The sequence below is a fragment of the Rhipicephalus microplus genome, chromosome X (genome assembly GCF_043290135.1).
Source record: "Rhipicephalus microplus isolate Deutch F79 chromosome X, USDA_Rmic, whole genome shotgun sequence".
In the NCBI taxonomy this organism is placed as follows: Eukaryota; Metazoa; Arthropoda; class Arachnida; order Ixodida; family Ixodidae; genus Rhipicephalus; species Rhipicephalus microplus.
The window spans coordinates 443,194,278-443,215,279 of record NC_134710.1 but is presented as its reverse complement, the minus strand read 5'-3'; the positions used below and the strand labels follow the sequence as shown (position 1 = coordinate 443,215,279).

The 21,002-nt window shown below is 41.6% G+C and overlaps 2 protein-coding genes across 5 annotated transcripts in view; one reads left to right on the top strand and one right to left on the bottom strand.

Annotated features, from left to right (window-relative positions):
- Window positions 1-229: 229 nt before the first annotated feature.
- Window positions 230-20,468, bottom strand: LOC142776610 (uncharacterized). 3 transcript variants are annotated; one of them, XM_075880566.1, is made up of 8 exons: window positions 20,219-20,468; window positions 18,800-18,928; window positions 18,618-18,679; window positions 16,883-17,018; window positions 14,231-14,393; window positions 11,666-11,773; window positions 2,901-2,955; window positions 230-544 (listed from the first exon to the last, which is right to left on the bottom strand). In XM_075880566.1, exons 1-4 carry the CDS (start codon window positions 20,435-20,437, stop codon window positions 17,015-17,017), a joined length of 414 nt encoding a protein of 137 aa, XP_075736681.1. In that variant the 5' UTR covers window positions 20,438-20,468; the 3' UTR covers window positions 230-544; window positions 2,901-2,955; window positions 11,666-11,773; window positions 14,231-14,393; window positions 16,883-17,014. The 3 variants fall into 3 exon arrangements, with proteins under 3 accessions (XP_075736681.1, XP_075736680.1, XP_075736679.1); XM_075880565.1 differs by lacking the exon at window positions 16,883-17,018 and having other exon boundaries at window positions 230-402; window positions 476-544; XM_075880564.1 differs by lacking the exon at window positions 16,883-17,018.
- The window catches only part of LOC119185505 (uncharacterized), a 34,613-nt gene continuing 34,072 nt past the window's right edge, over window positions 20,462-21,002 (top strand). For both annotated transcript variants that reach the window (XM_075880561.1, XM_075880560.1), the window contains exon 1: window positions 20,462-20,951. The gene's annotated coding sequence lies outside the window, so the exon portion shown is untranslated. The remainder of the gene's footprint in view (window positions 20,952-21,002) is intronic.

Sequence of the window (21,002 nt, the reverse complement as noted above, 5' to 3'; positions counted from 1 at the left end):
TGAATTTTCTGCAATTAGAGACAAGTGCGAATCTAGAAAAAAGTGCATCTTAAAACCAAACGAGGGAGCAGATAAACATTAATGCCACTGAGCACTTTCACTAAATATCCTATCCATGATTGCAGCAAAAGAAGCACCTGCAAACATGTGCGCTAGTAATAACAACAAAATGCTCAGCTTCAGGTTTTTTATGCAGGAAAAATAAAGGAATTATACAAACGACCACGTGTTGGATGATGAAGCCAAGAAAATTCTTTATTAGCAGTTTTTAAAATGCTTATCTTGTGATTCGTTTAAAAAATGTTCCCGACTTAGCTCGTTGTGCACTTGGCTGGAGTGCAGATTCATTTCCACCACTGTCACTTATCCTCCTTAGAGGTCGTTGGAAGCAAGTACACCTACCTGTAACAGACATGACGAATTAATTACCCCACCTCCTCTTTTATTTTTCTGTACAATTCAAGCAGCAGCCTACCTTTCCACTCCTAAATAAAGGTGGCAGGGAGTAAGCTGTGCATGCATGAACTTCACTGCATGACTCAGGCTGCAATTCAAAGCATAAACTCTCATAAGAAACTGTAATAAGTGTCCACTTTGTTCAGACTGCAGATATTTAAGCAAAATTTGTCGAAACACAAAAATATGAAAATAGGTGTGCATTTTTACTGTATAGTATCGCACAGTTAATATAGTGTGAAGAGAACACTCGCAGATAGAGCAGCTGAATTAGTGGCAAGCGTTCCTTGGTTGTACGAGTAGTCACATTCATTGGGCTCTTGTGCAGCCCTGGCAATGCTATGAAAAAAGCACATGCTTGTGCCTCCATTGCAACTTCAATCGCGAGTGGCCACTGTAAAATACAGAGCAAGCGCCCCTTTTTACTTTACAAGAGATCTCGAATATGTGCCAACGACCGAGAAAGCTCCCCCTTCTCTCCCACAATTATTTTTAACCTGTTCTCCACTACGTACTTCTGCAGCAGCAGTTCTTTGGAACCAAAGTTCTGAGAGTCCTTATATATGCGCAAGATTTTTTTAACACTTTCACAGTGTGGTGCCTCGAGGCTGCATTCCGAATGTCACAAATTGTCTGAACATTTGTAAAACATCTTTCTCGCCTTGTCATAACATCTGAAATTTCACACAAGGATTCTCCTCGGGTCCGTGAAACAGTAAATGGATGTGTGTTCAATACAGCCTTTCATTAGAAACACAGGTGTGCATTTTCCTTAAAGGCACTTCTATATTGAATTAGTGTCCGAGACCCAGCAAGGGCTCCTGCCAGATCATCTTTTTTAGTCGAGGGGGTGATTTCTCGGACTTTTACAGTAGTATGAAGTTGGAAGCAGTGCTTCGGCCAGTGTGCATCTCTCACTTTGAAGTACAAAAAACCTGGACACCTTGTACGCCTACGCGAAAAGATAAAACACAGCATACCAAGTACGTTTGCACTGTTTCAAGTTTTAGTTTACCATGGTGAAACTCGCACGTCCATCAAACAAGTTGTGTAAATGAGGGCAATCTTCAGCCACGTGTAGCTATTGAGCATGTGAGGACACACTTCCCACGTTACCAGTCATAGTCAGCATGGTTATACACTGTCGTCCTTTATGAAAGGGAAAACGTGAGCACATGGCCTGCACTCAGCGGTGCCGCTAACCTTTGCAATCAAATACCGAAACGCACTTCCAAACTTAAATAATATATTTCACAAGTATTACCTAACATTACCCAGCAACGCACCACTTCGGAAAACTTTCCCCGACATGTTAGTGCATTCAAAAGTAAACCCAAATTTTATTTACACATAATACCTAGTTGTCATCCAAGATTTAAGCCCTGCAAACACCTTCAAGATCATGTTAGAATAAAAACACTAGAAGTGATTTACTTAGAAGTATAAAATCTAGTTTTACCTGCACTAGTTCAAATATTACCAATTCAAGATGCTGAATCCTCGTTTTCATATCCCCGTTTTCGCATGTGGCCTTCCCTGCTTTGTTTAAGTTGGAGGAGAGGGTATGAAGAATATACAAAATGCACTAAGGTAGGCAAGGGATGACTTCTGGCCTTGTTGTTACGACATATGTCAAATGTTTTGTGGTCATTTTCTGATTGCTAGCACTAGTGTATGTGAGTTCCCTTCATCTTGATAAGTCTGCCCTACAAAATTCAGATAGGTGGCCACTTGCAGCCTTGAAGAAGTCTGCATGGTGAGTCGATGGCCCAAGCGACAACCCGTGTTCACAAATGTTTCATCTTTTTAAGCTTGTCTTCGTCTCAACTGTTTTTTTGGTTTCATAAAATGACGCTTCCGATTTTAAAAAATAATAAAATTGGTACTGCCTTGTATAATCTATGTTAATAATAGCTCAATTTTGTCTGTATATTAATAGATTTCCAATGTACCCATTGTCGTGGTTTCTTTTAAGCAATCATTTGACTGAGTTAGTGAACCAACGATTGCTCTCCATCGTTTTTTTTTCTGCCATCTTTTGTATGTTTCCTGCCATCTTGCGTCTACAGACTAGCACGTACTATACTAAGACTGAAGGTATGACAGAAACAATAAATGATGTTTTTACACTGTAGCACCGATATAAGGATATTTAGTAATTGCATCTTTTTATTTTATTATCAGCATGTCAAGTGCCGGAGGCATTACTGCTGGCTAATCAATGAAAAGTTCATTCCTGGGTGAAAAAGAAAAACATTTACCCCTTCCCCCCCCCCCCCCCCCCCCCCCGCCGACGCTCATCTGCAATTTTTTTCGGTGGTTCATTATTTCAAATAGCATAGTGATTTGAAAAGTGAGCTAAATGTGACGTATCGCCCTAATTTGTTATGTGGCACTGAGCAGCTGACTCGTCCGTCACTCAGTGTCAACGCAGCCGATTTTACCTGGTTGAAACGCTCCCACTGCAGATCGGGCACAGCAGAAGAGGAACACGTGATCCTAAAACCAGCAACGTGTTTAAATTACACACACAATAAATAGACATCGTGAGTACACGTATCACAGCAAAATAAATACGCAACACGTACACCGGAAGTACGGTAAACAATGAAAGTGCTACTGTTATTGTCAGGATCTGCATTAGCCTTTACAGTAATCTCATCAGGCTGCTGTACAAATCGAGCAACTTTTTTAGCTGTACAAATCGAGCAACGTTTTTGAATTGCGGTACAATAACACAGAGCAGTATTACCATCACTGCCACGAAATTAATGGTGCAAAAGCGCGTTCACCCGGAGGTTGACAGCTTACCCGCCCTTGACACGAGGGGAAGCTGTGAAGCTATGAAGCGGTGAACATTTGGGTTCATCACTGTCGTCACTCAAGAGTAGATTTATCGCGAGGAAAAGTGCTCGCCGCAAACAAACGCGTAGCTTGCACTTCGCGCTGGTCCAACGACAAAACCGGAAGCCGCCATGACACTTTTCTTCCAGGAAACAGATGTAGTGCCAACGAGTCATGATAAGCCTAAGTTGTTGCAAACAAAATTCAACGCAGCTACCACCTCTAATACAGCAGCGATGACCGGCGATTCATGCTTATTACTATTTCATCTTCAATCTTTCATTTTAAATATTTGACGAAAACAATCGCTTCGCATGCTTGAATACCATCATCAGTAAGCCCGCCAAAATTGAATGCGGACCTTCAAGGCACCCAAAAATGCCATTATTATTATTATTATTATTATTATAACTTGCAGAGAAATTGCAAGGCTCCTCTGAAAACGGAGCAGAGCTACAGTCACGTGCATTCTCAGCACTGCCTTAGAACACTCGTATGCGAGGCCTTAGAACAAGAAAAAAAATTATGATATAGAAAAAACGAACAAAACCATAACTACATTGATTCCTAAAACGCAAGTGCAGTTAGGGTAAAGGACTAGGGCAAGAAGTAAGCAAACTCTCCCAAATCATTAAAAAACGAAAAAAAGAAACAACAATCTACAAAAGCTACCAAGATCTAAAGTTGAATTAATTGAGCTAAAAGGGCTGTTTACCAAAAAGAAAATTGCTGAGATGGGGATTTATAGCAGCAAAAAATTAAAGAATTAGATGAAGAACTCAAAGAAAGGACAGCACCTTACAACAGTAAACTAATTACGAATGCACACTCCAACAGATAGAAAAACATAATCAGCAGTCTCAACATATATAGTAAGGTGGCAGAAGACTTTTACTACAGCTCACGAATAAGCCACCTAACAAAAAAAGAAGCCAAAATTCAACAAAACACTTAAGCTGAATGAGTAAATATAAACAAAGTTAGAAAGAAAGATAAAAGCAGAAGCCTAACCAGGAACGAATCTCCTTGGATACCCTACCCTGAGCAAATTGAATAGAGCCCTACAAAACATGACCAACGAAAATTCATGCGGCGAATTTGTTGACGCGATCAAAGATGGAGATCTCGTGTTTAACAAGCTTGAGACACTTTCTGCACAATGCCTCATGTACTGGCGAATCAAATGTACAACCGAACTGTAAAAATGCCAATACCAAAAAATACAGAAAAAAAAGACATGAAAGATTCGAAGAATTATACACAGATTGACAGATGTCCCACTGTGGATCGTAGCCATGTGCTGTCAAACTGAAAAATCTGCGAAACAGAACACATTCATTTACTTAGCTTGCAGAGACTAATAAAATGCATTCGACTCTGTAGACATACCAGCAGTCTTAGAGTAGCTAGTGCATAATGCATGCATGAATACCCTAGCCAACGTCTACAGAGAGTCCGCAGCAGACAGAAAGAAAGACAATGAACTTTATTGAGATCTTGAGGGTCAACTAGAAATGTCCCTTTATGGGGGAGGAGCTGTCGCAGAGCAGAAAAATTTTATTCATGAAGTAGATCTGGCAAGGAGACGAAATCCGAACAATATTTACAGCATGCTTAGCAGAACTATTTGAGCCACCATGTTGATAAGAAACACAAATAAACATTTACAAAGAATATCTCGGCACTTACGCTTTACAAATGACATTTTGCTTTTCAGCAGTGGTGCCGTTGAACTACAATGAAATGAGGGTTTAGACCGAGAAAGTGTTCAAGTAGGGATACAAATAATAAGTAAAAGACGAGGATCTAATGTTAAGAGGCCAAACAAGAGAGTAAGAGTTCGCAACGGCACACTAGAATTCTTACAATATATATGTATTTAGGTCAGATATTCACAGGACACACTATTCATGAAAAGGAAATTCACCAAATAATATGGATGGGCTAAAGCTTTAATGGCAGACATTCCCAAATCATAAAACGCAATTTACAACTGTCCCTAAAGTAGAAAGTGGTCAACTATTGTATGGTGCGAGTACTAACATATGGTGCAGAACCTTGAATGATAGTAAAAAAAAGATGAAAAAAAAAGTTCAGAACAGACCAAGAACTATGCAAAATAGAAACAGAAAATGGTTAGCATAACATCGAGATAATACAAAAGCAGAGCTTGATAGAGAAAAAAACAGGGCTAGATGACATTCTAGCTGACATTAATAAAAAATGTGGGCCTGGGCAAGTCAAGCAATGTGAGAGAGAGAGACAAGTGACAAGTTCGAGAGATTCTGTGGCTACGAAAAGTAGGGAAACAAGCTTAGAAAGGCAGAAGGCTAGATGGGATTTGCATGCATAAGATCAACTAAGCTTGCACAAGGTTGGGAAAATTGTAGGTAACTGGGGGAAGCATTTGTATAGCATTGGACATAAAAAAGGCTGATATACAAGGAGAGCCTGTGTTATCGAGCTGTTGCACATCGCAGGTTGGTGTTTCAATACCAACAGGTTATTCAACTCCCATCGCAGTTCTACCGCTTACGTATTGTAGTTATACCGCCAACTGCTTTTCGACAGGTTTCTAGGAACGTTGAAATTTATCTGGAACATTTAGCAGAACGATGTACAGCCATGTCCCCGACTCTGTATAGTGCATCTGCAGCCAGGCCTAGTCCGTGGTACCATGTGGAAGTTGTGGGCAGGAGCACGCATGACCCAATAGACATGCTGAGTTGCTTTGCACAAGAGGGACCATGTTGAAAGGTGTGCCTATTTAGTCGTAGATGCATGGTTCCTCAGGGCGCTTTCAGCACGTGAATTCTGAGAGATGACGCGTTTCGACTGATAAAACATGCCTGAGGAGCACTTGTTATTGTGCCTGGTCAACTACGATACGGTTGGCATTCCAAAACTTTTTTAGCACCAATCACTCCAGTTCTAAACTAAAACACATTGCATGACGGAGGTAAAAAAATAAGCAGGCCTGCCACCACATTTCAGATTTTAAAGTTTTACATACTTGTAACACAACTAAATGAATGCATGACTTCATCGAAAGGCCATGTTCTACAAGAAGTGAGTGCTCTTTTTGGGGAAGTCTCACCTTCATTTATTCATGTAACTTACGAAAGTATGTGAAATCATAATTTATGGCAGTAGGTGTGCTTTTTTTACCTGGTTCGTGCAATTTGCTTCAGCTTGGACCTGGAGTAGCTGGCAGTGAAGAAGTTTCGCGATGCCAAGCGTTCATCAGCCCGCACCCCTGAGGCAAACAGGAACCTGAATATGAGGCATGCCCGCTGTTTCATATTGAACAAACCTGCTCGCACGACCTGGGAAGGCCTCACTGGGCTGGGAAATGTTCACATTGCAGAAAGTGCACGCTATGTACTCAACAAAGGCCAAAATTTAGCCACGAACCTTTGTTGCTGGCTAATTACTGGCATTGCACTGACGAGTTGCGGCAAAAGTCGATGTCAGAGTTAGGGACTATTGCTTACAAGACAATGTCTAAGCTCTAGCAAGAACAGGAGAAAAACCCTCTTCGCCAGGAGGATACGTCGGTGGGTGTTGTCATTCTTCAAGTGCAACAATTTGTGCCCATTTCAAGTGGATAAAAGCAGTGGCTCTGCAGCAATGAGTGTACATTTGTGTCACTTCAAGGCAAGACAAGCAGTCTACATAAACTTTGTCAAGTTTAAAGTCATCAAAACAAGAGTTTTAAAAGCGAGGCAGTGGCTCTCAGTAAGGACTTGAAACTTGCACAACTAGCAGAGTCTATTGCATACTGCAGCTAGCAAAAAGAACACCCTTTCTGTGTTTTTTACGACCAGAACGCATAAGCCGGGTTTTTCATTTGGGACAATTACGAGTGATTGAGGTATCTGGCAGAACATGATTAGTCAAGTTTTAATGGAGCGGCTAGACTCGGTTGTCATTAGAGACCCATTTTAAAACGACTATTTTCCATGCATCATCCGCTTTCTTCATAGAAACCTTCGATGGGTACTTGTTCTTGGTTGATGTTGAGGACCTATTTTATCCTGTCCTGCTTGTTGTGTTTCTACATAAGAAGTTGCACAAACGACAGTGGTGTGGTTGCCTTCAGGAATGCCACGGGCATGGCAGTATAAGCTTTTATGGCCCTTCTCAAGTTTTGTGTTAAAGTCAACTTCATTAGCAATTTTATATTCAAAGACGAGGCATTTTCGTAGGCTCGTATGTTGCTCCTGTGTTGTGCAATTTCTTATGTTTCTCGTAACCACTTTTATTACGTTTCACCAACATTTTAACTAGCGGGAGGTTTGCGAGTTCTTATGTACGATGATAACTTTTTCATTATTTTAAAGCAACTAACCACCGTCACATACTAGGCCATTGTTAACAATGTTCTAGCAGGCTTTCGCAGACAGAAAAAGGATTGGTGTTTAAACATGAGTTGAAGGCTTGCGACTTTTTGCAGTTTTTGGCTTAGCGCAATACCTTGAAGAGTTGTCACGGCTGTTGGCTTTTTTGTCTATGTGTGCTAAAAATTCTTCTATACGAGTTGACGCATTCCAAAACTGTGAAAAGGGCCATAGCTGAACAATGTCCAGAGTATGCATGTGCAGGGTTGTGCTCACACGTTATGCAAAAGACTTCAAACCAATTGGACAGGTTGTCTGTGGTTGGTTTCCTTCGCATGCTCCTTAGCGCTGTAGCAGAGTTGCTCCACCAGGCTATCAAGAGAGAACACCACGGTACTGGGGTAGAGCAAGAGCGAGACCTGAGGTTGTATTGTGTATGCACCGAGCTGCACACGACCTAAAAATGGTTGCAAACAGAGATGTCATGCCGATTTTTTTTTTTTGCGCCACGAAAATCAGCTTTCTCGTGTATACTAGTATACTATCTGATGGAAGCAACAAAGGTGGGTACAGCAAGAGGCACGCCAATTCTACACAAAATGTGTCAACGTGGACGTTTATGAACTTCCATTATTCTATGGTAAAAAATGAATGTTGACTGGGCAAGAATATGCATGAATGAGCATGCATAGAAACATGAGCTTTTTTTAAAAGATGAAGATGGGGCACATTTGCGGACGCATTGCGATTTTCATAAGTGTGAGCAGTACCTGGATAAGGTTTGGATTATATGCAGAAGCAGGGACACAACTACTCGACAATGCATGGATGCATTCTGTATAAAATCACGAGGTTCATTAGGTATCAGAAATACTCTGTCTTTCTGGTAGGTAGAGAACAAGTTCAAAGATTGGTATTAGTATGCTTTCAATGTGAGCCTAGCTTACTCCACACATGTGTGCCTATAATTTATAATGCAGGATATGATGAATAAATTGTCAAAACTTTCAGCTCCCCTAGACCCCTTTTCTAATTATTTCGTCATGAAAAACAGCCATATCTTTGCGACTTCTACAGGAACATGGACCGATTGGAATAGCAAAGAGTACTTCTGGCCTGACCTTTTATTTTAAAATGATCAAATACTACATGTTTGCGTACTGCTACACATAAAAAACATTTTGTTCTTCTAACAAGTAGTTTTTCTTAAACATGTGCTGCGTCATCAACTTTTTGTAATAGTTTTTGTTCCAGCTGACTCGATGTCAGTAGCAGCCTATCGACATCATTATCCTCATTTCAAAGTTTGCGGCGGCCAACGGTTGCGACGGCAGGTAACGGCTCGCGGTACGTTCGGAAGTTTCTCCGACTGTTTCGTTTCGCTGTAAATATTTCGAGCCTCTGCCGACCGACACATTCTTTCTCATTCTGTTTATTTTGACTCGTTCAAATGTTTTTGCGAAGGGAATTCGAGTGACTTTCGGGGAACGAAGCGACCATTGAAGCTTTCATCGGATGAACACCCGTTGCAAGCCCGGGCCGGTGAGTAGAAACCACTTCAGTTTTTTAAGGATGGTTGCTCGCGGGGCTAGTTGGTTCATTTCAACATATGTAGTTTTTTTTTGCCAATGACTGCGTACGCGTCACACGGTGGCAGCACATTGCAGTATTAAATTTTAAAATTGTTGAACGTCTCAATCTGTAACCGGAAAAACGTGCGTTACTTGCGGCGTGCATGGCTTCACGTGGGAACGAGTCGCTGACTCAATAGTTGATTCTGAAACTATCACCAGGCAACACCAACTCGGCCGTTGCGATAAAAGAAGGCAAATAAATCACTGTCGCCTCGCATGTGTCTTCTTAGCTAGCCCATATATTAGTGCAAAAAACCTACTAGTTAATAGTTTACTGCAGTCGCGTTTGAGAAACATCACATAATTATGGTTCTGGTTTTGCTATAGTGTCATAAAGGAAGCGTCAAATAAATGAGAAATACTTCTTTTTCGGCCACAGCCTCCTGGCCCACATGATATGGAATCAAATGTGTACAATGGGCAAGGAACCTGCTACGTGACATGCCTTGTGAAGAAGCAGCCCTGAGGGATATACGTGTTATGAGGTACCACAACATATATGTATAAAATACTGCTGTTTACTAATTAACTCAGTTAATTTGTTTACTTTAAAAAATTTCATGCATTGATTATGCATTGATTTCATGCATTAATATCTGGTGATGTTACTTGTTTTTCCAGACTACCATGCAATGACAGGATGACTACTCCCGAATGTCCACTACAACAGGTCATCTCTAACCTCACACATGTAATGCTGTATTTGTGAATGCTTTACCGCGCATATCGTGGAGAGGTGCATTAGATGGCATGGAATCTACATGGCATGGAATCTACACTTCAGTAATGTTGAAACTGTAACACTATTAGTTAGATTGTGTGGCACTGCTGAGCTCAACAACACACTGTTTGATCCCAGCCACTGTAGCCATATTTCGATGGGGGTGAAACGCTAAAATGCTTGTGTGCTTAAGGGTTTGTTCGATTCGCCTGCCCCACATGATCCATTTTACAAAGTGCTGCACCTCGCCATTCGTTTCAGTGGCGCAGCAATGACATCTTCTAAATCTTGCCATTCATTTCAAAAAGCGCAGGAGAGGTACAGCACCAAAACTATTTCATGACTTTCCTGTACCTTCTGCTCTGACGGCGCTGGTTTGGTGCAGCCACTCGCACAGCTCAACAAACAACATAGCATTAGACGTAGGTGCTGTACCCACGCCTATAAATGCGGCGTGTTTTGCCAAGATGTTTGCACCTCATTAAATTAAGCGAACAAAAATAAGGATTCCACCTTGTCGGCACCTTGTCATTCACTTGTGATGCCGCACCGCTGAACTTCTGCCGCACAAGTTCTGAACTTCTCGTGCACAGCTGTGAACCAGTTCGGATTGGTGCAGGTGAACTAAACTGACCCTTAAAAGATGGAAGCTAGAAAATATGAAAAATATGTTAACATAAGGGGTCAAAGCAAATGTTTCGACAAGCAGTCTTGTCTTCTGTGAGGCTACAATGTCATTTGTTTGAACCCCTGGAAGCCAGAATCATTCTAAATTTGCTCACTACTGTACGACTCAGGATCACTTCATAGTTGGCATGTGAATCGTCAGAAATAATTATTATTTGCATTACATAATGAACACACTCACAGTGATGTACATTAACAGCCTTTCCGACATTTAGTTGTGCTTTGTGACAGTTTACCAACAACACCCAGAACTGTTTTGTCTTAATTAACTGTGTTTAGCTTATACAAGTTTACAAAAAGATGCACCAAAGCTCATAAGACTGCACTCGATTGCTTTAGCTTTGCACATATGTTCAATGGGCTCCTAAAATAATAAATCATAAAGGTGATGAGCAGTTGCTGCACAGCTTCCTCAAAGTAATGAATGCTGTAACGAAGAGCAAGATTGTGTTGATTGCACAGTGGTACTGTTTTTTTTTTTTGGCAGAAAAACGTTCCAGATTTCTTTGCGCACATCTGCTTCTGTTTAAATTAAGTTGTCAATAACTATAGTGTCTACCACTACGAAGTGAAATTCTGTTCAGTATGGTCAAGAAAAAAAAATCTAGGAAATCGCACAGGTAGTTGAAACATACATGATCTTCACTTATCTACAGCCACACTGCAAGATATATAGCCTGTATTTCAAGTCCTAATCTCTAAAAGTAGCGGAGAGAAAACAACTTCATTTTCAAGCACAAGTATACTGAAAAAGTAAACATAATAAGAAGTGTGTAATAAATGTGACTTTTATTGATCAAGTATTCGGACAGATTCACATCATGTACCACCAATTGATTTCAGGAGTGCTTGCTTGCAAGAGAGTACTCAAGTTATATGGATATGTCTATGCAAAAAAAGAGATTGTGCTCAGGGCTGAGCAGATAGTAAGATGTAAGAGCACCAACAAAGATGTACAGACAACAAAATTGTACAATGCATACCTGAAGCTTATTTTCTTAGAAGTGGGGCTTTTCGATCTCTAAGCACACACCTCATAAGTGTCCCTTTAGCATACATGTTCGCTGCATACTCAGCAGACTGGTCATTACCTGCGACGAGAAATTCTAGCTATGATAACTGTGTAACTTAACTCTAACAATAAATGTAGCAAGCCTGAAATATTTTTAGGCCCATCCCCTAAATACATAATACCTATAATATGGGCTCACGGCTGATTATTAAAACTAGTGCCCACCCTCTCGACACGACGCGACATTGCAGAATTATGAAGTACTGAATGTAGCATTGCAGAGCGAGAACGATTCAGAAATGCACACATCCGCAATTGCTTATTTAACAAATTTAGCAAAACTACATTGCTCTAACTGCGCGAGCTATCTATCGGCAATGTGCAAGTTTGCTTCCCGATTCAACAGCATGCATTCGCTTCAAAATCAACAATAAGGGGCAAGCGCCGCATATGACAGCAGAATCGGACCCTTGTCCTGAAGCCACGCTATTAAACTCGAGCGCCGCAACACAATGAGAGCGACGTTCATTCAGCAATTTCGATGTTCATTTATATGCATATGCTTGTTAGCTTTAAAGAGTCTTTACACATGGGTTGAAAGCTTTCGATATGTATGAGTGACTTGTTTTGTTCCGACTCGACCGCATACATTGATTGTACCGGCTTGGACACTCGCAATAAACGATGCAAACCTTACTTGATTGACGTTGTTTTTGCCAGTTGAGGCCAGCTAGGTCCCCTGGCGATAATTACAGACGCAAAACGCGATTGGGCAACGAAAAAAAACAAAAAAAAAACAGAGGAAGCGAGCAGCGTGAACCAGCCGCGGACCCCCCCACCTGAAGCAAAAAAAAAAAAAAATATATGCGTCTGTTTATTGATGATGATAGTACTGCTAGCGCCATCTCGCCTCGCGGTATTGCAGTTCAGTACGGCGCCGCTACGTATTTGCATGTTATTTCGGTACAACAGCCCAAAGGTAATGTATCCGTTCTCTAAACTGGTAGGTGTTCTGTGCAGAGACACTGCAACAAGACACGATGTGCAGACACACCATATTTACTCGCGTAATGAACACACTTTTTTTCACAAAAGCTAATGCAAAATGGGGGGGGGGGGGGTATTACACGGGAGAAAGAAAGTCATCGGAGTTATAACAACGAAAATTTCGCATGCCAGCTTTGCTTGTTTTGGGTTTCTTTAGCCCGAAGCTCTTGTTCTCTCCCATAACAAACGTGCACAGTCAAGCCGCCTGGTTCCTATGCTCCAGCGCATGCTCCACCAACTTTAAGTTTGAAACCAGCCATGTGGCTAGCGTACCGGCCGAACGCGCCTTGTGCAGTAGGTGTCCCCAACTAAGTTTCTTACGACAAACCCGATATCAAAAACACAGCGCCGAATGGTGGCACACAAATGTTTTGGCCGAAGCGCCGATGGCGCAGTGGGAAGTTTGCATGGCCTCTGACATGATGGAGCATGGTGTGTTTTTATGCCACACGCCCACCATCTCGAAATCCATGCATTTACTTTTCGCTTTGTTCTCTTGCCGCCATGTATGCGGGGTGCAATAAGCAAAGAGCTTTCTCCTGCATTCGACAGGTGATGCTCTGCTGCAAAAAACGCGACATTTAAATTTTGATTGACGTCGTCCACGTTCCCCCTGCTCACAACTGTTTAGCATGCCTGCAAAACTAGCCGTTGACTTTTATTGCTCCATTATTTTGTGATGCATTGGCTCAATTTAACATTTTTACGATCATCAGCGGCACTGAATATCACACCAAAATAAAATAGATACAGAAATTTTTTTTTCTTAAGGACTAAGGTGGATAGTACATGGGTTCATTATGCGATTGGGTCCATTACGTGAGCAAACACGGTAGGTCTTTTCCTCTAATATTGGCACGAAATAAAAAAACAATAAACTAATTACACACTTAGTACCTTGGCACTCCTTGGAGCTTTTGTTATAGTATGATTTGTTCATATCTAATAACAAAATCTTTCTATGCTGAAAGGATTCACACTCCCAAGCTCTACAACACAGTGAAAGAGAATTTGAATCTAGTAAAGAATGAAAACAATGGATGACTGGAGTTAAATTTTACATTCCGTAATTTTGAGCCCTTTAGAATAGAAAGGTTTCATAAACTAAACTGAAGGAACTGAACTATCAAGATCGATAATATAAGCAGCTAAAATGGGCAAGCAGGTAAACAGATGTGCATGTGCTAGGCTCTCATCTTTAACAGAGAGAATTGATAATCCTGCAAGTGGAGAAGAGTCAGTAACCAGCCACTTGTGCATCTTTAAAAAAAAGATATATATATTTCAGCCCACGGCATTTTAGTGCAGCGTGCAGGCATAACCTTTGTATAAATTTATTTTTTGGGTGTAACAAAGTACGATGTTTGAAATTAGTAGATATATCTTTCTTTGTTAATCCTTGTGCTGGTTTTGCACCAAATGTTAGTTACTTTCATATCCTATGAATAAAGCGCAAAGGGCACATGCCTTATGAGGAACAGCATCTTACCATCTTTGCCTTCTTGTTCCTTCGAAGCTCGTCATACGATTTTTTTGTGGATGCTTTGTTTGTGCCAAACTTTTCTCTATTCTCCTTTAGGCACTCACTCATCTGCTGTCATATGCCTCCTAGCATTCTTGGATTTCTTTCTGAGTGCTATCTTCCATGAATCCTAGGGTAGAAAACAGAAACTTTACTAGGTCATAGGAATTATTGCTCCCTACCTACTAAGACTAAGAGGACTGTCATCTTGTATACTTTTATGGCTACAGTATCCTAAATGTCACCAATGTAAATTTAGCTTTGGTAGATTACGTACGTCTTTAATTTCTACATTAACTACTTATGCCCAAAACCTTATAAAAACAGTAGTGTTTAAAGACCCATACGTGCATGGCACAGGTAATAGAAATAAAGGAAACTCTAAGGTGATAGAATGGGAATATTATGCTTGCTGAATACCAAAATAGTGTATACTGTACATTAACATGTAGTAGTCTGTATATCTTAAAAAGACTTACATATCCAGTTCCTATCACATCTGCCAGGTTTGGATACTTTTCCAGAAGCTGGAGGGCAACTCTGCTATAGAATTGTTGTGTTCGCACTCGGCAAAACAAAAAATATTTCTGGAGATGCTAAGACACAATGCAGTTAATTAGAGCTCATGCATCGTGCAAATCTATGTAATGTAAAGCAGTGTGCGACATAATGCACACACCATCAGGAATGGAAAAAATTCACCAACAATGATACTGCCGAATGAAAATTCTGAGTGCAGCTTGGTATTGAGTAAAGCCAGCTGCATTTGTAATACAGCCTGTATAGACCATGTATAGACTGCATAGTATAGTATAGACTATATAATAACGTATAAACTGTGGCATAATTCAATTTTTACAAAGAAAAACGGCATCCACTTCTCCATTATTAGCTTCTTTAGTGGATAACCAAAGTACCCACTAGTTGTCTGTATAGTACTGTGTGGCCTTTGTTTATGCTGCATGTCGCTGATAAAAAATTATGGCTGAGTGTGTTTTCACTGGTCAGTGTGAAAACACACTCATTGGGCAATTATCACTGTGACGACTGGCTACTGTATTACTCTTCTGTAATGCTATATTACATATGGCAATGCGATTTCTTGCCCAACATGGCTCGGGCAGAAGGTCTTTTTGTAAATAGATTTCAGATCAATGGCAGTTCCACATATTGACAATAATACACTACTTATTCACGAATATTTTTGCCAAGTGATTATGAACTTTGTTGCATACTGTAAAATTATAGACGCAGTACCAGAGTGTCCTCTACTTTCTTTAGCGCATATAGCTTTAATTGGAGACATCAGTAGAAGTACAAACACCACCACTTCCTCGGAGGGCAACATGCACCATACATTAAATTTAAAGCCGAGCCATGACACATGACATGCAAATTTAAAAGCCGAGCCATGACAAATGACATGCAAGATTTGATTGCTACTGCACGACAGCACCCAACGCAGTTCATCATTCACCACGTTACTAACGGCTGTACATACAACAATGGTAACGTCACTATGGAGGCCCTGAAAAGCAGATCGCATGCAAAAGTCACCCTTACAACAGTTCTACCTAGGATCACCAACAAACACCAATCCCTAAGTACACAATCGCACACACTGCTAGCTCATGCAGGTGGATCACGAAAGGTTGAAGAATTCGTTTTGGACATTGAACACAGCCACAAAAACATGGATGTCATCCACCGTTTACCAGGACCCTGGCATCTTGCTTGCTTGGGACAGACTACACCCTAACTTTTCAGGTGTCACAGCAATTTGTAGAAACATCAAGCACAGAATCAGAAATGATTTCAAACCGACACAGCCCCTAAGACAACCGGGACTCCGTGACATGTGTACATCCTAACCTCCCCACAGATTTCTTTTTTTCTTTTTATTATTGTTATTAGCAAAACAACTGTTCTTTTTCACTCATACTATTCGTCACAGCACTCCAACCTCCCCCACTTTCTCACACCAACATACTCAATGATGCCCCTCTCTCCTTTGCTAAGATGGAGGAGAGGGTAAGAAGTATACACACACTAGAGCTAAAAAAATCAGTTCTGTCCTAGCCTTGAGGAGGACAACTCTGTTAGTAGAAACTTCCACTCCACACAATCCCTTTTTATGGACTTTTCATTGCAAGTTTTCATCTTCCCCTCTTAACAGTTTTTCAAAAAACTAGAGGCAGTTAATATGCATATAAAAAAATTGTAATGACTACATAAACCATACTGCTTTTTACCTCTGTCTGCTATGTTTATGCACTACATCACTACTGTATGATGTGCAAAAAACGTAATAAAGAAAAATATCATGGCTTCGAGGCGGACTACTTGACTGGCAAGCTGAGGGCATGGGTTCAATTTCTTTTCAATAATTTTTTTTTCGCATTTTATTTTTTTCATTGTTTGGGTTACACCACCAATGGCGACACCACTTAACGCATAGGAGCTGCGCTCTAAAAAAACAACAGCGCTAAACAGGAGATGAAGGAAGGTGCAGTAGATGCTTGATGGATATGCACCAGCTTAAACAAATGTCAAAAGTGACATTAAGGAAACTCAGAGTAAAAGCGACGGGAAAAAAAACTAGGATAAAAATTGCCTCACATTGTGAACTTCAGCATTTCGCCAAACAGGACAACCACAATTTTTCGCTGCAAAGATGACGTGATAGGCTCTCCACTGGTAATGATGTTATGCAGAGCTCCAAAGCTTGGTAGAACAAATGAGGAACCGTGATCATCTGCACAAGAGGACCTATACAATGATAACCAAGTTGCTTGCAGTTATAAGTTATGGCTGTTACGTCGCGAGTCTGTTACGTCGCGAGTGAACGGCTCAGTAACCAAGCAAGAACAACGAAGGTTTTGCATGACGTAGCAATGGCAATGTTATGTCACAGAGTGCTGCAGGAAAATGTCCCTCCAAGAACCAAAACCACAAATGAAGCACCCATTTTTTAGCATAAATAATAGTTTATGTTGCACAGTGGCAAGCCAATTGTAGTAACATACTGAAGCAAACATAAGGTCGCAAGGAGCCACGGGCATCACCAGGGTTTTGTTTTGAGGCGGTGCAATCTTGGGGAGTACACCGCCACTGGGTAAAGGGTAGTCATTTGGGTGGCTTGAACGAAGGGGGGGGGGGCTTAACTGGCATAGCTTGAGAGGGGGTTACCATTGCACCTTTCTGCCAAAGCCCATGTAAAAGGTAAGAAAGAAAATACACTTCCTGGAGCAGAAATGACAAGGGCTCAAGATAAGCTTGGAAGAAACAACGGGGAGTGAAGGTCAGCAGGGAGTGCCTGGCTGTCCCCAAAGAAAGGAATGAAGACGTAGGTGGATTGGGTCCTTTTGTGTTCCCCCACCCCTTAGCTGGAGTTTGAAAAAGAACAAAAGAAAACACAAGAGCTTAGGGCCCATGTGCTGTGGTCCGTAGGGGCAAACACAAGGGAAGTGAAAAAAAAAAGCGAAAGCAACAATGAGCACAAGAACTTCCAGTGCACTAGACCATGTTAGCAGGGCCAGTACTCCCGTCGAACGGGTCACAAGCATGGTCATCTCCTTCACACAATGGCCAATCAATGGCAGTCGAGAACATTATATGGAATGTGTTCTATGCATTAAATTTACGAACATATGGTACTTGGAGGCATATATTTCATCAAATCGAGCCAAACAAATGTTTTTTCTAGTCGTTTCTTGCACATTTTAAACCTACTGCTTTTAATGTTTTCAAGCAACACATTGAAATGTTTATGGTAAAGCTGATCGACGTTTGTGGGTGTGTCAACTTTCTTCTTATGTCCATGTTTGCATGCCCATTTTTAGCACGTTTTCCTAGAAGGAATATTTCAATCCGCTTGGCACATTCACACATTTGCGGGGAGGGGATTCTGATAGGCAGAATTTGTCATAAGACAAACAACCGACCGCGATCCCTTCTAGTTCATCTTAAAGAAAGTCTACTGTACAATGTATGTCCTGCTGTACTGACAAATTTTGTTTCGTTATCACTATACACTCACCGTAGTAACTAGAGGAGCAAGTTCATAACCCCCCTCCCCCCCCAAAAAAAATATGGCTGTCTGAGCCTCTTGAAATTTGAAGTCACACATAAAAACAGACTAAATATTGTACATTAGGTGTGGTTCGATGTCATGTACAGATACAAATAATAAATTAGCCATAGAACAAATATCTTCAACCCCTCCATCTCACATTTTAAAAAGGGCAAATGCAACAAATAAATTTGATCATTCACACTTTCAAACGATGATTCACACTTTTTAGGTACTCGGAAAGTACACATAAAATAAATATTTGAAAAGTGATTCTCTTACAGTTCAGTAAGTTCAATGCCCGAAGTTTCTTGAAGGTAAAAAAAGCCGCTCTCCTCAGGCACCTATAACATGTGAAAGCACACTGTAAGGGATGCACAATATTTTCCAGTAGGTGTTGTAGAGTACAAAAAAAAAAAAAAGCAGCTGTTATTGATCAGCAGCAAAGTGAAAACTTTGATTACCTGCTCTTCAGGTAAAGGTAAACCACCCAAAGGTGTGCGACTAGAAGGCAGCAGTTTAATCTTTGCCATGTGTGGTATATCGTCACCAGGACCAAGGTCGACGTACTCATCGAAGTTCACGTCCATAACCTATGTGACAACATTTGTTAACACATTGCTTCCCGCTTTGTCAACAAACAAGTGCGTCAGCACACACACTCTTTAGTACGAATGCCGTTTGGCAAAATCATCAGAATATATACAAAAAAAAAAAAGAAACCCCACAAAGCGTCAGGGCGCGAACACTTGAAACTTTCGAATAACCAAATGGTGCTCCATTCAACGTTTTCATGCTCCATGAAACGTTTCACGCCCCCCCCCCCCTCCCCGGAGCGCACGGAAGGACACTGTATGGTGTTGTGTGCCTGGAGGAAAACAACGAGTAATAATCCATCGTCTCAACGACGAAGAGACGGAGTTAGCGTTTTTCCGAGTCTCCAAAACAGGAAAGTCAACCACGGCGGCATCGTTTGTGCAATTTAGCACCGCACGGAAACAGGTGTAATCGCGCCATGGCGAGCAATCAACAATAAAGTAACGAGCGGCCACTCTTTCAAAAAGAATAGATAAGATAGACTCGGCTTCAGAAGAAGAGACAGCCGCCGGAAAGAACTAATCCAAAAGCACCGCGCGCGCCCTCGAAAGCGCAGGCAGCATCCGGCGTGCCACCACGGAAAAAAAAATCGAATTAAAAAAAAAACGGAGCGCATGAAAAAAAAAATCTACGTGCTTCCGTAGTGTACATTCCAAGAAAGAAAAATATGTGAAAAGGTGCGTGTTTTGAACATACAAGCAATGACGCACTCGTGCTCCACTGACGTAAAATATAAGCAAAACACAACGGCCTGACTTTCTTCGAAGCGCGATTTGAAGTAAGTTCGTTGCGGCAATTGAATGCTAGCGACGTTCATTTAGCGACACCATCAGATAGTTTATCGCACTGAAATGCCACACAGCAATGCCAAGGGGTACAACTCTCGCACAGACATTTTCGGTTCCATTCAGAGTGTCTTTGAAAGAATAAGTAGAGCGGCGCAGTTATCGGGTCTGTCGCAGAAGTACAACACAACTAGAACAAAGAAAAAATGCGCGATGCACGTGCCTTGATTTTGGCAAACACTTGTTCAATTCACTTCTCTTCTGACAAAGTTTATGAGCAATAAACTACTGACTGCCTTTCTTCGAAGCGCGAATTCAACTAACGTATGTCGCGGCGTGGTTGCGGCAATCGGAAACTATGGCGTATGCTAGCGACGTTCGCTTAGCGACACCATCCTCTAGATTATCACTGAAATTCTGCATAGCAACGCCAAGGAGTGCATCTTTCAGACAAAAACTTTACGGTTCACTCAGGAACTGAACACGAAAACATTCACGTACCTGAAATCTAGACGTAGACAGCGCGACGAGGTTTCCCAAGATGAGGCACACCGCACTGGCTTGTTTAGGGTCCTCAAATGTGCCATTGCTCAGAGTGTACGGCCTCTTCATGTGAAGGTGAGGCACGTCGACCAGAAATTTCACCACGTGTGACATTATCACCACTTGAAGGCAAAGACCACGGTGGCAACAGGTAACCCGCGCAATTATCCAAAGCATGCGCCGCACGTGTATCCAACGGACATCTGCGCGGTGCAATCGGCGGAGGGTAGCTTGAGCAATGCGAATCTCTGCACATGCGCAGTTCATACTCATGGCCCTGAGACCCCTGCGTATGAAGAAAGTCGGGTGAATCGGTGAAGCAGTGACGCACAGCGTGATGATTACGCCGGAGAATTTCAAGGCGCTTCTGACGGCTGGACTGAGAGTTTTTTCACGCGCGGTGCGTTTGCGAACTGCAGCACCGACAAATTGTCAAGTTTATTAACGTGATACCAATAGAGCTCGTTCCGTAGAGTATCTAGCATCGGCGGCGTATACCATCGTTGGTAGAGAACGAAAAATGGATCCATCCATTTTATTCGGCCCAATCAAGCCGCAGCAGCTGCGAGAGCGGGAGGGTTGGTTCTCCTAAAACGTGAACCAAACACAGGCGCTCCGCGGCGTACTGACGTCACTGCGGCAGCCTTTCGGCCATAAAAAGTACTCGACGCTGAGCGGAAGCATACACTCGGTAAGTTTCGGGAAGTTCCAAGAATCACGTTTTAAGTGCGTTGAAAACATA

Bases quoted from the DNA above. Each gene is read 5' to 3' on its own strand.
- LOC142776610 (XM_075880564.1), bottom strand. From the start codon at position 20,437: ATGCTTTGGATAATTGCGCGGGTTACCTGTTGCCACCGTGGTCTTTGC. The intron at 18,929-20,218 runs GTACGTGAATGT...GTTGTCACATAG, and splicing joins TGTCTACGTCTAGATTTCAG to GTTATGGACGTGAACTTCGA. The intron at 18,680-18,799 runs GTAATCAAAGTT...CACATGTTATAG, and splicing joins TACCTTTACCTGAAGAGCAG to GTGCCTGAGGAGAGCGGCTT.